Source organism: Podarcis erhardii (assembly GCF_964252035.2).
Source record: "Podarcis erhardii genome assembly, chromosome: 1".
Classification (NCBI taxonomy): domain Eukaryota; kingdom Metazoa; phylum Chordata; class Lepidosauria; order Squamata; family Lacertidae; genus Podarcis; species Podarcis erhardii.
Window position 1 is genome coordinate 79478636 of NC_138497.1, and position 12328 is coordinate 79490963.

Here is a 12328-nt window from a genome sequence, read left to right on the forward strand (position 1 = left end):
AAGAATGTGAATTATAACAAGAAAATATTCCTACCACAAAATACAACAATAAATGGAGAACTCACATGTTCAATCTGCAAATCATATTACCTCAAGCAAATCACCTAATAAAAGCTAATCTGAGTGATAAAAGGCAGCAATCAATCATTAAATGATGATTGATCGTAATGGCTGTCCATGTTGTTAATGAGTGAGAAATCTAATCAGCACATGAATAGTAAGATGTGGGAACACTTATATAATGGTCTGGATAATTCAAGATTTTAGCAGCTGAATTTCTGTAGCTTTGGTTATAGGATTTAGCCTAAAGCCTCACCTGGTGCAGACAATGGAGATTAAACAAAGTATAAATGAACGAGTCTACTTGGCCAAACATTCTGGTTCCAAGGGAATATTTGAAGCACAATTCCAAACACATTGTTTTATTTGAAAGGTGTTTTTTTTAAAGCAAGCAGAATTTGAGAGCTCAGATCTACGTTTTTATTTACTATTAATACACACAAGGTTTTATGTTTTCTAGATAGATAAAGCAAAGCAAATTACCTAGTGTTCATTTTATGTGTTTGAAAACCTAAATATGGATCAAGAACCAAACTAGTTGCTAGGTCATCGTTCTCACACAGCTCCTTGGCAGACATTCCAGAGGAAGGCACGTAGCGACTTTGGCCCTCAAATCCCGAACCACCACTACCTGCATAAATCAAAAGAAATATTAGCATTAGCCAAAATAGACTACTGACTCTTCTGGATCTTCCCCATTTAAGAGGCAATCCCATGAAGGACAACAACATGAGCAACAGCTTTGAGACCAATGTGATTTGCCCCAATGTAGAAGTTCAAAGTGGTGGCAGCATAAGATGGGAGAATGGGTCTCTGCTGTATGACTCCAATCACATCCTGTTTTTTGATTTATAGTCTTTTTTTAAATTTATACATCACTTTGACCTTGGGGAATTTAGAGTTTTAAATGTAACAAACGAGGCCCCTAAACTTCAGTTTATACCAATTTATACCACATGAAACTATTTGGTGACATAATGATTAATTCAGCATCACTGAATGTTCATAAAGAGCCACCAAATGACATGAAAGTTGTTTAGTGTCATTAGTACTATTAAATATATAACTAGAACTAAACAAATATATTCTAAACAAGATTGGCAGGGTGGCAGCAGTGATGCTATTCTAGAAAGAAGCTAGTCCTCTATCGTATTTGTATTTGACCAAATGACCAGTGGTGCCTTTCAGATGAAGCCTACATGTCATCCTAAATGCCCCCACAAAACTTTTTGCAAGAGGTATATTGTATTTCATTTTATATTGGTCTTGCTTTGCACATTTCCAACTGAAGCACACAATGTTTATTTAATCCTGAAAAGCTCAGGTTGGGAATATTTGCATATGCAAAATAAATTATAGAAATTACCATGCATGCATTTAATTGGTATCCAAAGTCAATATTTGGGTTTTCAAAAGTTTTGCTCTATTCTGGTAAAAACAGGGAAGGAAGAAGACATCAGGGCCATACATTTGGAGCTGGTGAAATGAGTCGTGGAAGCTATATAACCTGCCAACCAGAGAGCTAACAATGTTTTCTGTTGGTTAATGAATGCTGAGTAGATAAAGACTTCAAATATTTTGAAGACACAGTTTCTCAAACTGGCCTTATACTTAGCACATGCTTGGTTGACTGTGACATGCAGAAATTGCTTTTGGGCAAATCTTTCTCTATTTTAATGATAAAGAGCCACATAGCTATCTCACTTCCCTTATAACATTAAACAACAGCTGCTTAAAATTAAAATATAATCAAAGCGCAGTTGGAAGCATCAGTAGTATAGCCCTACTTAACATAGCGGAGTTGTTTCCAATTGTATGCCAATAGTTGACTTGCAGAAAAAGCTGCTTATGCGTTTGGTCAATGACCAGCATAAGGGAGCTGTGATCTCTTATGAGATTATGAATACTGTTCTGTGAAAGTGAAAAATCATGCAAGTAGACCATGTGCATGAGCTCTGTCTTGCTTAAAATGTGACCATGTTGTCAAAATTTATTAGCAGAGCCCCTTCCAGCTTCAGATTAGGCCTGAAACATGAGACAGAGCATCCCACTTGCTGTCCAGCATGGAGAACAGATACTGAAGGACCCCTATCTCCTTTTTAAGGCTCTTAATTTCTAGGTTCTAAAAGTGCAAAAGGAAAAGCAGCCCATGCTAGGCAGATGGGAGCAGGGAAACACAGATGACCACTCTCTGAATAAATATTTGTACCACTGCTCTTTTTAAAAGGTTAGAGCTAATAATTTCAGACAGCCAAATTTTGTACCAACATAAATTTGTAGTGGCACATGAAATACAAACACCTGCATAATAAGAATGAATTACAAAGGATCTTTCTGTCAGTACTGTATAAAGATTATCTTTCAACACCATATACACATGCCTGAAGGTGGCAAACTTATTTTTGTCATTAGTTGCATATGGCTATGCAATACCAATAACCTTTTAGTAGTACAGTGTGTCTTGGGGCACAATGGTCAACCTTCTCCTTAGATATGATAGAGCAGGATCATCAGATTTTTAATCTCAATTTTATCATTTTTATTAATATTTAAGACATAAGTAAATCAAAATTAAACTGAATAAACACAAGGTCCTTGCAACTATTTCCATGAATGCCAAGACCACAATCCATATCCTTGTGAAGTAAACAACAAATCTCCCACTGATTTCATAGCTGTAGACTGTAGCATAATCCCTTGTTTTTCTGGGACACAACATAAATGTGGAAAAATTGAGGTATGCACAATTTTTCTGATAATTCACATTTAATATAGAAGAATATTCACATTTAAGCATTTATTGGGACTTAAGATTTATTTCAGAAATAAGAAAGAATTATTCAACCACATTAATCTGTCATGCAATAAAGCAATTTGTTAACCAGAAACAATGTAAATAGGTACAGAGAAAACAATATACTCAACAAATACATTTATTACATTAAAAATGCACACCACAATATTCCATAAGGAAACCAGAAATTACAAATAATTAACTAGAGATCACTCCTATCACATTAGCATATACATACATCTGCTTGACCGTCTCTCAACGCCATTTTTGCCAGTCTTTGGATTTTCCTTTCCAGGGTGCTGCAATTTGGACTGGTTCTGATGGTGATCATTAGATAATCTGCTTCCATTTCTCCGGCCATTCACCACCATGTTCTTGGATTCTCCCAGCCACTTCATTCCCACAGGCAATTTGTCCCCGTTGCATTTAGTCCTTCTTCCAAAGGCTTTAAGAAGTTAATTGTTGTTCAGCTTCCTAGCAGAAAGAGAATACACAATAGTCAAAAACACTCCTGTGATGTATTTATTTATTTACTGCATATGTCTGATTGCCTATAACTGACATACTGTGGGCAATGCACAGAATATTAGGTATTTGGAGCATGTAGAGACTGCTAAACACTTAATAATACCATAGCAGTGTACAACATTAAAACAAAAAACAACAGAACATATAAAATACAGTTCTGAAAAAAATATACTCCACAAATACTGTCTGTGAATGAACTCATCTTTACAGGAACCCTAAATCCCTATTGGCAAAAAAGAAAACATGAGCTATTTGATCCCTATTGTACAGTGTACAGACATACTTGTAAATTCAGCTCAAACTAGTCATTTTTCAACTACCACTACAATACATTTAAGTTGCCAGAGTTCTATAGTCATAGCTTGGTTCTTGAACGCCTTGCGACTTGAAGGTTTTGGCTTCCGAACGCCACAAACCCAGAAGTGAGTGTTCCAGTTTGCAAACATTTTTGGGAAGCCGAATGTTCGATGCGGCTTTTGTGGCTTCCGAATGAACTGAGAACCAAGGTACGACGGTATATTACAGTTGATGACCATTTCATGCAGGGGTTCCATTCCTGGCCTCAGAGTGCATATAAGCACACCTTGCCTCGTTCTCCCCTGTTCCACCCTTTTAGTGATGTTTTAAGGTCACTTCCAGGTTTGGTGCACATGTGCAATCGTGCAAAATTCGGATGTGTGTTAATTAGTCATTGTCTGTAATTCGTTTTCCAATAATATTGCCTGATCTGGGATTTGCTGTACTACCACAAAGCTTAGACTAAGTGTTTGGAACATACAATAACAAAGTACCTTTTACTACCAGAATAAGTCTCAGCTTTTAAAATCCAGTCTTGTAAATTAAGTCCAGAAAAGTTAGCAGTCCTTTACAGAAGAAGGGGTTTTCCTTTCTCCATGACTAACATGTATAGCAGGTAGAGGAAGAACAGATTCCTCTGTCTTTTTCTCTATCAATTCACTGCATTTCCATGCAAGATGTGATGCATGCCTTCCTTCACAGCCACCACAGTACAGTGGTGCCCCGCAAGACGAACGCCTCGCAAGACGGAAAACCCGCTAGACGAAAGGGTTTTCCGTTTTGGAGGCGCTTCGCTAAACGAATTTCTCTATGGGGTTGCTTCGCAAGACGAAAAAATCTTGCGAGTTCCCGCGGGTTTCCCCCCGCTTTTTTCGCCCTGTTCCTAAGCTGCTAAGCCGCTTAACAGCTGATCCGCTGATAAGCCGCTTCTCAGCTGATCGCTAAAAGCCGCTAGACCGCTAATAGCGCTAATCCGCTAAGCTGTCAATGGGCTTGTTTCGCAAGACGAAAAAACCGCTAGACGAAGAGAATCGCGGAACGGATTAATTTCGTCTTGCGAGGCACCACTGTATTCAGAAGGCTGGTGGAGACAACAGAGTGATCTGTCTCTCTACTATCAACCAGCTCATTCACCTACATGGAAATCCATGCATTTCCTTGCATGAAATTCCTTACTGTGTAAAAGATACCAGGCAAAAGCCTGTTTTAAATGACATGAAAGCAAAAGCTTTAATCGTGGTAACTCAATACACATAATTGCATTCATCTCTTTCAAATTACAAGCTGTTAACTACTGTTAGTCATTAAACTGACCACTGGTTTCACAATTGACAATAATACAGAGAGCAAGCAACTCAGTATTTTCCAGTTCCCAATGCTCACCTATATTCCATATGTTGATGAGAGTAAGTGTTAGGCCTTAACTCTTTCATTTTTCTACTTTGAGGATTAAAAGCAACTCACAATTTACGAACATTTAAAGTGTGCATTTAGCTTCGTGTGTTTAGCAAAAAAAATGAAATAAATAAAAAAGGAGGAGGGAAGGGGGCAAGTGTCCAAGAAAAAAGACTTTGGCAATCCCATCCGTCATCGAACCCAATACATTTTGACTATATGCAATTTTGGCTATCCCTGGAATGTAACCCCAGCGTAAATTCAGAGTCACCTGTATTATATCTTCTGGAATAACGTTTTGCAGCACTGGTTCAGTATGAGAAATCATAACAAGAAACTGACTTGAAAAAGATGATTCACTGCAAGTACATATCTGCAGAAATGTAACTGCACTTCCCACTAATTACATTTTTGTTAAAAGAGATAACAGTCTGAAACGCACACAGCAGCACTCTTAGTACTCAAACACTTATCCTTTTTGTAGGTTTGGTGAGGTACTCTGAAAGTAACAGGCAAAGGCTTTCAAGAGTGACCACCTTTCAAGAGTGACTCCAGGCTGAATCTTGATTTACTGCCTTTCACCAGCTGAGTTGTAGGGAGCCTTATTCCATTGCCTGAACAGAAGGAAAAGAAACAAGCAATAGTCTGGTCTAATCCATTGTGGACCAGCTACCAAGAGATCCACTCCAAAGCAAAAAGTGAAGGCAAAGTTGGGGATGAGCTGAAGTCAGCAGCCACTGAATTCATTTAGAAAGCAGACGGGAACATAAAGGAGTATGAAGCAGGATACAGGAACAGTATACTGCGATGTCAGCAGAGGGGACTGGATGCAAGTACAAAGTTCAGGAAGAAAGTGTTGCAGAATTTGACAGGCCACCAAAGTAACCTATTGCTGTTCTGGAAGTACTCAGCAGTAGTCAGCATCAGTGTTCTACTGGCAAAGCAGCTGTAAAGGCATTGTGGAGCAGAGGTATCTGTATCTAGATCAGTGGTTGAATAATGGTTGATTGTTCTGGGGAAGGGCATCAAGTAAATGCTCAGGTTAACTGTTCTTTAGCATATCCACATAACTGCCTTCAGTCTGGACAAGATGCTTCTGGGTGGGCATGAAAGCCTGTCCATCAAAGGCTGTCAGTGGTCCCAAGCATTTAATGCAGCAACATTGCTGAAACTGTGGATGTGGTCTCAATGAGTCCCTTTAATGGGAGACCACGAACAGCCCCATAGTAGAATGGGAAGTATATTAAATATTAAAACATGTTTAAAGTGATTTTTAACAGACATGATAAAGTCCGTCATCTTGATGGTTAGGGGTGTTGAAGCTGTCTGAATGATGGATTGGCCGCAGTCTTATGGCAGTTTCTAGAAGAACTGCCTAGCATTGGATGCTTGTCCTAGAATGAGAAGAAATGTTTCAGTTTTATGCAGAATTATTGTCTAAAAATGTGGATGTTGCTCATTCCTGAAGACACAAGAAAGCTGCACAATATTCTCCCCCCCCCCCCCACTTTCCAGAGTACATGCACTGGACTCTTGTGTTGTGTGCACCACTAGATGGGGTTTTTGGGGGGAGGGATTTCAGAAACATTTTTTCCTATGAAATTATTAGCACTATTAGAGCTTTGAGTCCCAACTATTTTAAAAGGTCAAATTGATGGTGAGAGTCCACTGCTCTATGGGAGAGTATCTGCAAATTTGGGGGTGGTCCTTTCCTCATCTAAAACTTATTACCTGCTTGGGTCACAGCAATCAATCAATCAATCAATCAATAGGGAAAATGGGAAGATTTTTTTTTTAAAAAAAGAATGGGCAAGACCTCATAATCACATTCCATTTTAACTGATCTAGATATCACCTGCTTACGTACCAAACTATCAAGATGGAGGGATCAAAGTCCTGAAAGGCATGCTTCTTAAAAACTCTTAAGTTTCTTCACTTTGATAAAATGTACTGGGCCTGTTTCATTTCCCCACCCATTTCTTTCAATTCCCCACAGAATTCTTCCAATACCGATTTCAGATTGTCAAAGAACATGTAGGTATTCCAGCTTTGAGGTCTTCCAAACAGCTACATGTTCTAATGCACAAATCCAGACCATGGGGTTCATTATTATTTGAAGTATTTAATCCCAAATGAAAGAAAACTGCTAAAAGTTGTTGAATAAAGTCTGTCAAGGCTATTCTCTATGAGTATCTCAAAGGATCTAACAATCTAGGTAAGAGCAAAAAGCACCTGTAGCGGCTGGAGCGCCCCTCCCAGGGAGCAAACATTGCACTTAGGAAAACTGTGATTTGAATACTAAGTATCACAGTATTTACATTATTTGCTAACTTTTTTAGTCTGATGTATTGTACCAAACACCAGTGGTTGAAAAATTGATGGGGACAGGCTATTAATAACAACCTATTTTAAAGGTTCATCAGAAGCAGAATAAATTGTTTAAACTAAAACATATACATCAGCCCAGGTATCCTAAGCCATCCAATAAATGCAAACAAAAATGATCCTACAATTTTGTACAAAAAAAAATTGCTTCAGTACCCCAGAGCACAGTCCTAGCACCAGAGTTGGTTTAGAATAGGATTCTGTACTCAAGTGTAATCAAAACGTTTACAGCTTCTGTTCATCACAGTATTGCAGGTGCTTTCAAACTCTGCTAGTGACTCTTACGTATTCAAACTGTACTAGGAATAAAAGGGAGGGGGCAAAGACTGGAAGTTCAACATGTAGCATTCATTTCAGGTCTAAGCTAAACGAAATGAAAAGGGGGGGGGGAGGAAGGGAAGCAGACTATAGGTCAAAGAGAGTATACATGGAAATAAGGATCTCATTAAAACAGGAACAAGTATTCCACTGATCCCTATAATCCAAGCATGGACGTTATTTACCCATACTCAATTACTTTCAGTTGAATACCCATTCTGTCCTAATATCCTTTTTACTTAAAACTGAATTGCTGTGGAAGTCTACCTTCAACTTCAGGAAGATAAAGAGTCACAAGATCTGTCCCTTTGACCAGCTTTTTTCACTTGAGGTTGCCAATGACTCGATATTAAGATGAAGTCAGTGCAATTTAATTACATTATCAATGGCTCAGAATCTTTATAAGAAGAAGACTTATAAATCTTGCTAGAAAAACTACTTACTACAACTGCAACTTGCATACATTTATTGTTGGAAGCAAGGGCCACTGATTTTAAACGCAATTAATTGCAGATAGCTCAATTCTGTAAAATGCTGCACCAGTTTATTTCGTTTATGTCCAATTCTGTATGCGTACCCGTGTACTCCAGAAAATTACAGAGCTGACCTACATGAAGCAGAAAACACCTCTTGACCCAGACCCAGGTCAGCCCAAAGTGATTAACCAAGATGTTTTCCACCTCAAATAGATCAATCCTGCAACTCGCCAGCAAAATGATAGAGCTGACAAGATGCACAAACTGATTGCACTAAACGTAAGGTTGTAACTAGGGTATTATGCCAGAATCACGTCAGCAATAGATACTGCATTTTTGCGCAATCCCATGGGTTAATAGGTATAATAGAGTAGTGCTCTGTCGATACATCACAATGACTGTTTCACACATTTATTTGATCAGAATAAAAAATATTAGAATCATGAAATAATATGAAGAATTTACAATTTAAACACCAAAATATCACCTAGTGGCTAGAATAAAATTAATTTTTAAAAATGAATTAAATGTTTTTTTATTTAATCCCTAAATTTAGTATCATCTAATTCTAGGACCTTAGACATTAATGATAATTCGTAAAGTTTATTAATCTAGTCATTTACTAAAGGTAGTTTGGAGGCTGTCCATTTTTGGCAAAAACAAACAAACTACAGGACAAAAGTTTGGTGTATTTTTTCTGTTTTTATGTTATTAGGCTCACTTTAGACAGGTACCAAATACAACTACAACATAGTAAGTTCTAAAACAGTACAGAATAAAAAAAACCTGCACACGAAGTGACTTACAGAGATTGAAAAATGAGTTTAAGAAGGCTGTCCTAATCCCTGACAGGCAACAGCATGGCTATGTGAAGTGGCACCACAAACCACTGCATCCACAGCCCTGTTGCTCACATTAACCAGGGTGGAAGGTGTGGGAAGGAAAAACTGCCCCTATGCTCTGCCATCTCCCAGACTGGCACAGCAAAGGAGTTGGATTGAGCAATTCCACTACTGTCATTTGATGCTAGCAGGGATAGGTCCTGTGCCAGTCCTGCCCCTGCCCCTTTCTGTCTCTGAAATGCCCAACTTCAGGTGTTTCCTCTGGCTACAGCTAGAAGGGGTATTATCAGTGGCTGCTTATACCCACCCTTTGGGAAATTTGGGCACTCCTTGCCAGTTGCCAGCAGGGCTGGCCCAGTGACAGAACAGGGAAGGGCTGGGCAGAGGGGCAACTTTGCTCCATCCAAACCCTCTCCAGCACAGAAGATTGGGGTTTTGGAATGCTCTGCCAATTGGGTTTTGCTACTTTCTTTTAAGTTTTATTTAACTAATACCTCATGAAATGTTATCTACATAGTCAAATCACACAGTTCAAGACTCATCCAACTCAAGAAAAAGCTTCTTAAATTCACTAATATGCAATAAAAGCATTTAAGAATGCATCCTAGACAAGTTCTTACTTTAAGCGTGCAAAGAAATGCCTCCTACATTTCCAATGAATTGGCATGAAAAACAAATGCAAGATATAACTTCTGTAATGATACACCATGAACAAACATTTGTCCACAACAATGGTGGATATACTGTGTTACTATATTATTTAAATGCCTAAGGTAAGCAAGGGAAAGGAGTCAATACTGAGACCTAAACAAATGCAAACAATATAGTAGTTGTCTGCCAAATTTATGGCAAGCTACTTCAACAAAATACTTTTCCAATTCTCCACAGCTCAAAAGGGTGTATACTTGTAATGGGTTCTAATGAAAGATATCACTGTATCTGTTTTGCATCCCTTCAACACAGCTCTCACAAAGAGCAGATGGTCTGAAATCTATCTAGGCTTCATCATTTCAGTAGGTGGGATTCATGTGATTGAATACTGCTCTATTCAATTGCCTAGGCATAGAAACTAGGAGGTCAGAGAGGATTCTAGCCTAACCTCTCCCTAGTATTCTAGTTTTCTGTGTCTAGGCAATAATTCTACCACGTGGGACCCACCTGCAGCCTTCAATAGCTATTTGTAAGAAATAGTTCTGAGAACAATATATATAGGAGCGGTTTTCAAACCTACAGGGGCACTTTCTGTATTGACATCAGTAAGAAATCCCTGTGCATTGCAAATATTCAGCATAATAGACAACAACATTGCCTTGCATGAACTGATTGAAGAACACAGCCAGCAGTCCCATGCAGCTCTATACTGCAGGGCAACAGTGGTTGAGCAAGAGATTTATTAGGAAAGTCTGCTTGTGATCCCAATTAGCTTCTGAGAATGCTAAGATATCCATGAACAGAGTATAAAAAGTAATCAAACTACTCTACTCCCCATCACCTAGAACATAATTTCCCACCAGTAACTCTATCAACTGCTTACCGATACTTCCTTCTGTTTCAAAACAACAATGTTCTTTAAAACAAACATTTTGGTGGAAAGAAAAAACTGCTTTCTCGGGTGAGAAGGCTGGGGAACCTGGGGCCCCGCAAATGTTCTTGGACTCCAATTCCTTAGCCTCAGCTAGCATGGTCAGTGGTCAAGGAAGATGATGGAAGTTGTAATCCAGGAACATCTAGAGGGCTGCATGTTCCATACCCCTGTAGGAGATTACTGATCATACTGTATTTAGAAGAAACTGGATTCATTTTACATATGAAAAAAACCTAATAAAACCATCAACAAAAAATCATGGAATTTCAGTCAATAATTCAGTCAATAATTAAAAGACACTCTTTTATATTCATTCTTCAGTGATCAGGTGTCTGTGGTGGAAAAGCCAAAACAAGTTTCCTAGTTTAATAAGCATTTCTGCACACAGCTTTGTTCAAATCTCATGCAGAGCGAAACTAGCCGGCAAATCCTGACAGCTGACAGATTAGAACAAACTTCTTTTGCAGCTCAGCTGGATCAGGGAGGTAAGTCTATTCTGCTTTCCGACCCTTAGCTGAAACTACGGTGCCCCCTAGAGGTCGCCTCTCGCCTTCTTCAAAGGCCGGGAGCAATGCTCCTCCACTCAAGGCTGCCCTGCCCGATCCAGTCACATCTGCTTTCCGTGTCGGGCACCGCTCCCCAAGCCCAGCTCAAACGCTGGGAAAACGAGACACCCAGGATCAAGCTGCCTTTTCGCCACCTATCACAGAAATCCCGTGCCAGCTCCACCTCTCCGAAGATCCGCATCCCCTTAAACGCCGAAGCAGCGCAGCAGGAGGAGGAGGGATGCCAGCTGTCACAGCCAACCGGGAGATGGGTGTGTTGCGGGTCTCACAGCCACTGGTGGCCCAGCGCCGCTTTCTGCGGGTGCTTCTAAAACCTAAGTAGCCTAAGTGGCCCGTCCGATCTTCGGGGGTGGCTCCCCTTCCCCTGCCAGACCCATAAAAGCGGTCCGAAGGCGCCCCGTGCGCAGTACCATCTCGGGAAGCCAAGCAGAGGCCTAGGCCTGGATGGGGGAGTCACTTAGGAACCTCCATGAATAGGACACTCTAGAGTTCAATGGAAATGCGGACGCAGCGGGCAGGTGTGCGATGAGCAGCACCTGGTGCCAGATCCCCGCTAGGGGGGGGGGATGCTCGAAGCACCTCGTTCTAGCCTGGACAGCTGCCCGGCTGCTTCCCCAGGTGCGCTTGGTGGCCCTTCCCAAGTGCTGACACGACCCTCTCCCGCCACCTCCAAGGAAAGGCTGCCTGGCTCTTCCTGCAGGCCCCAGCCATCCCCATCGCCTCCTTCGCCGCCCGCCCTCCCAGCCCCACCGTATTGTCCTCATCTATGGGCGCCGGAGGAGGAACGAAGCGCACGATGCCATTTCTTTATTTGATGCCCTTTAGAGAAACGAAACCCCTCCCCACATGTCTGCCCCCGAAGACCCTCGTCTCCTCCGTCACGAGAAGCAGGTCCCCCCCCCCCCACTTCGCCAACGGGTCGTCGCCCCACCTCGGGCCCTGCCCAGCCTGAGGGGGCCTCGCTTCCATCCTGCCCCCTCCCCGGAAGGAGTGGGGCCCTCGCCGCCGCCGTGCCAGTTCCAGGACACCCCCCCCCCAACACACAAACACACACACACACACACCCCTCCGTCCCCTCCCCT

The 12328-nt window shown here is 40.9% G+C and overlaps 1 protein-coding gene across 4 annotated transcripts in view; it reads right to left on the minus strand.

Moving 5' to 3' along the window:
- KMT5B (lysine methyltransferase 5B) overlaps positions 1-12328 on the minus strand; it is a 35011-nt gene that overhangs the window by 18766 nt on the left and 3917 nt on the right. For 2 of the 4 annotated variants that reach the window (XM_081854157.1, XM_081854156.1), the window contains exons 2-3: positions 3093-3328; positions 544-691 (exon numbers count right to left, since the gene is read on the minus strand). In XM_081854157.1, coding sequence (XP_081710283.1) covers positions 544-691; positions 3093-3252 — 308 coding nt within the window. In that variant the 5' untranslated portion in view covers positions 3253-3328. Of the gene's footprint in view, positions 1-543; positions 692-3092; positions 3329-5062; positions 5300-12177; positions 12280-12328 lie in introns of those variants that run through there. The other 2 variants (XM_081854159.1, XM_081854158.1) reach the window with 2 other exon arrangements.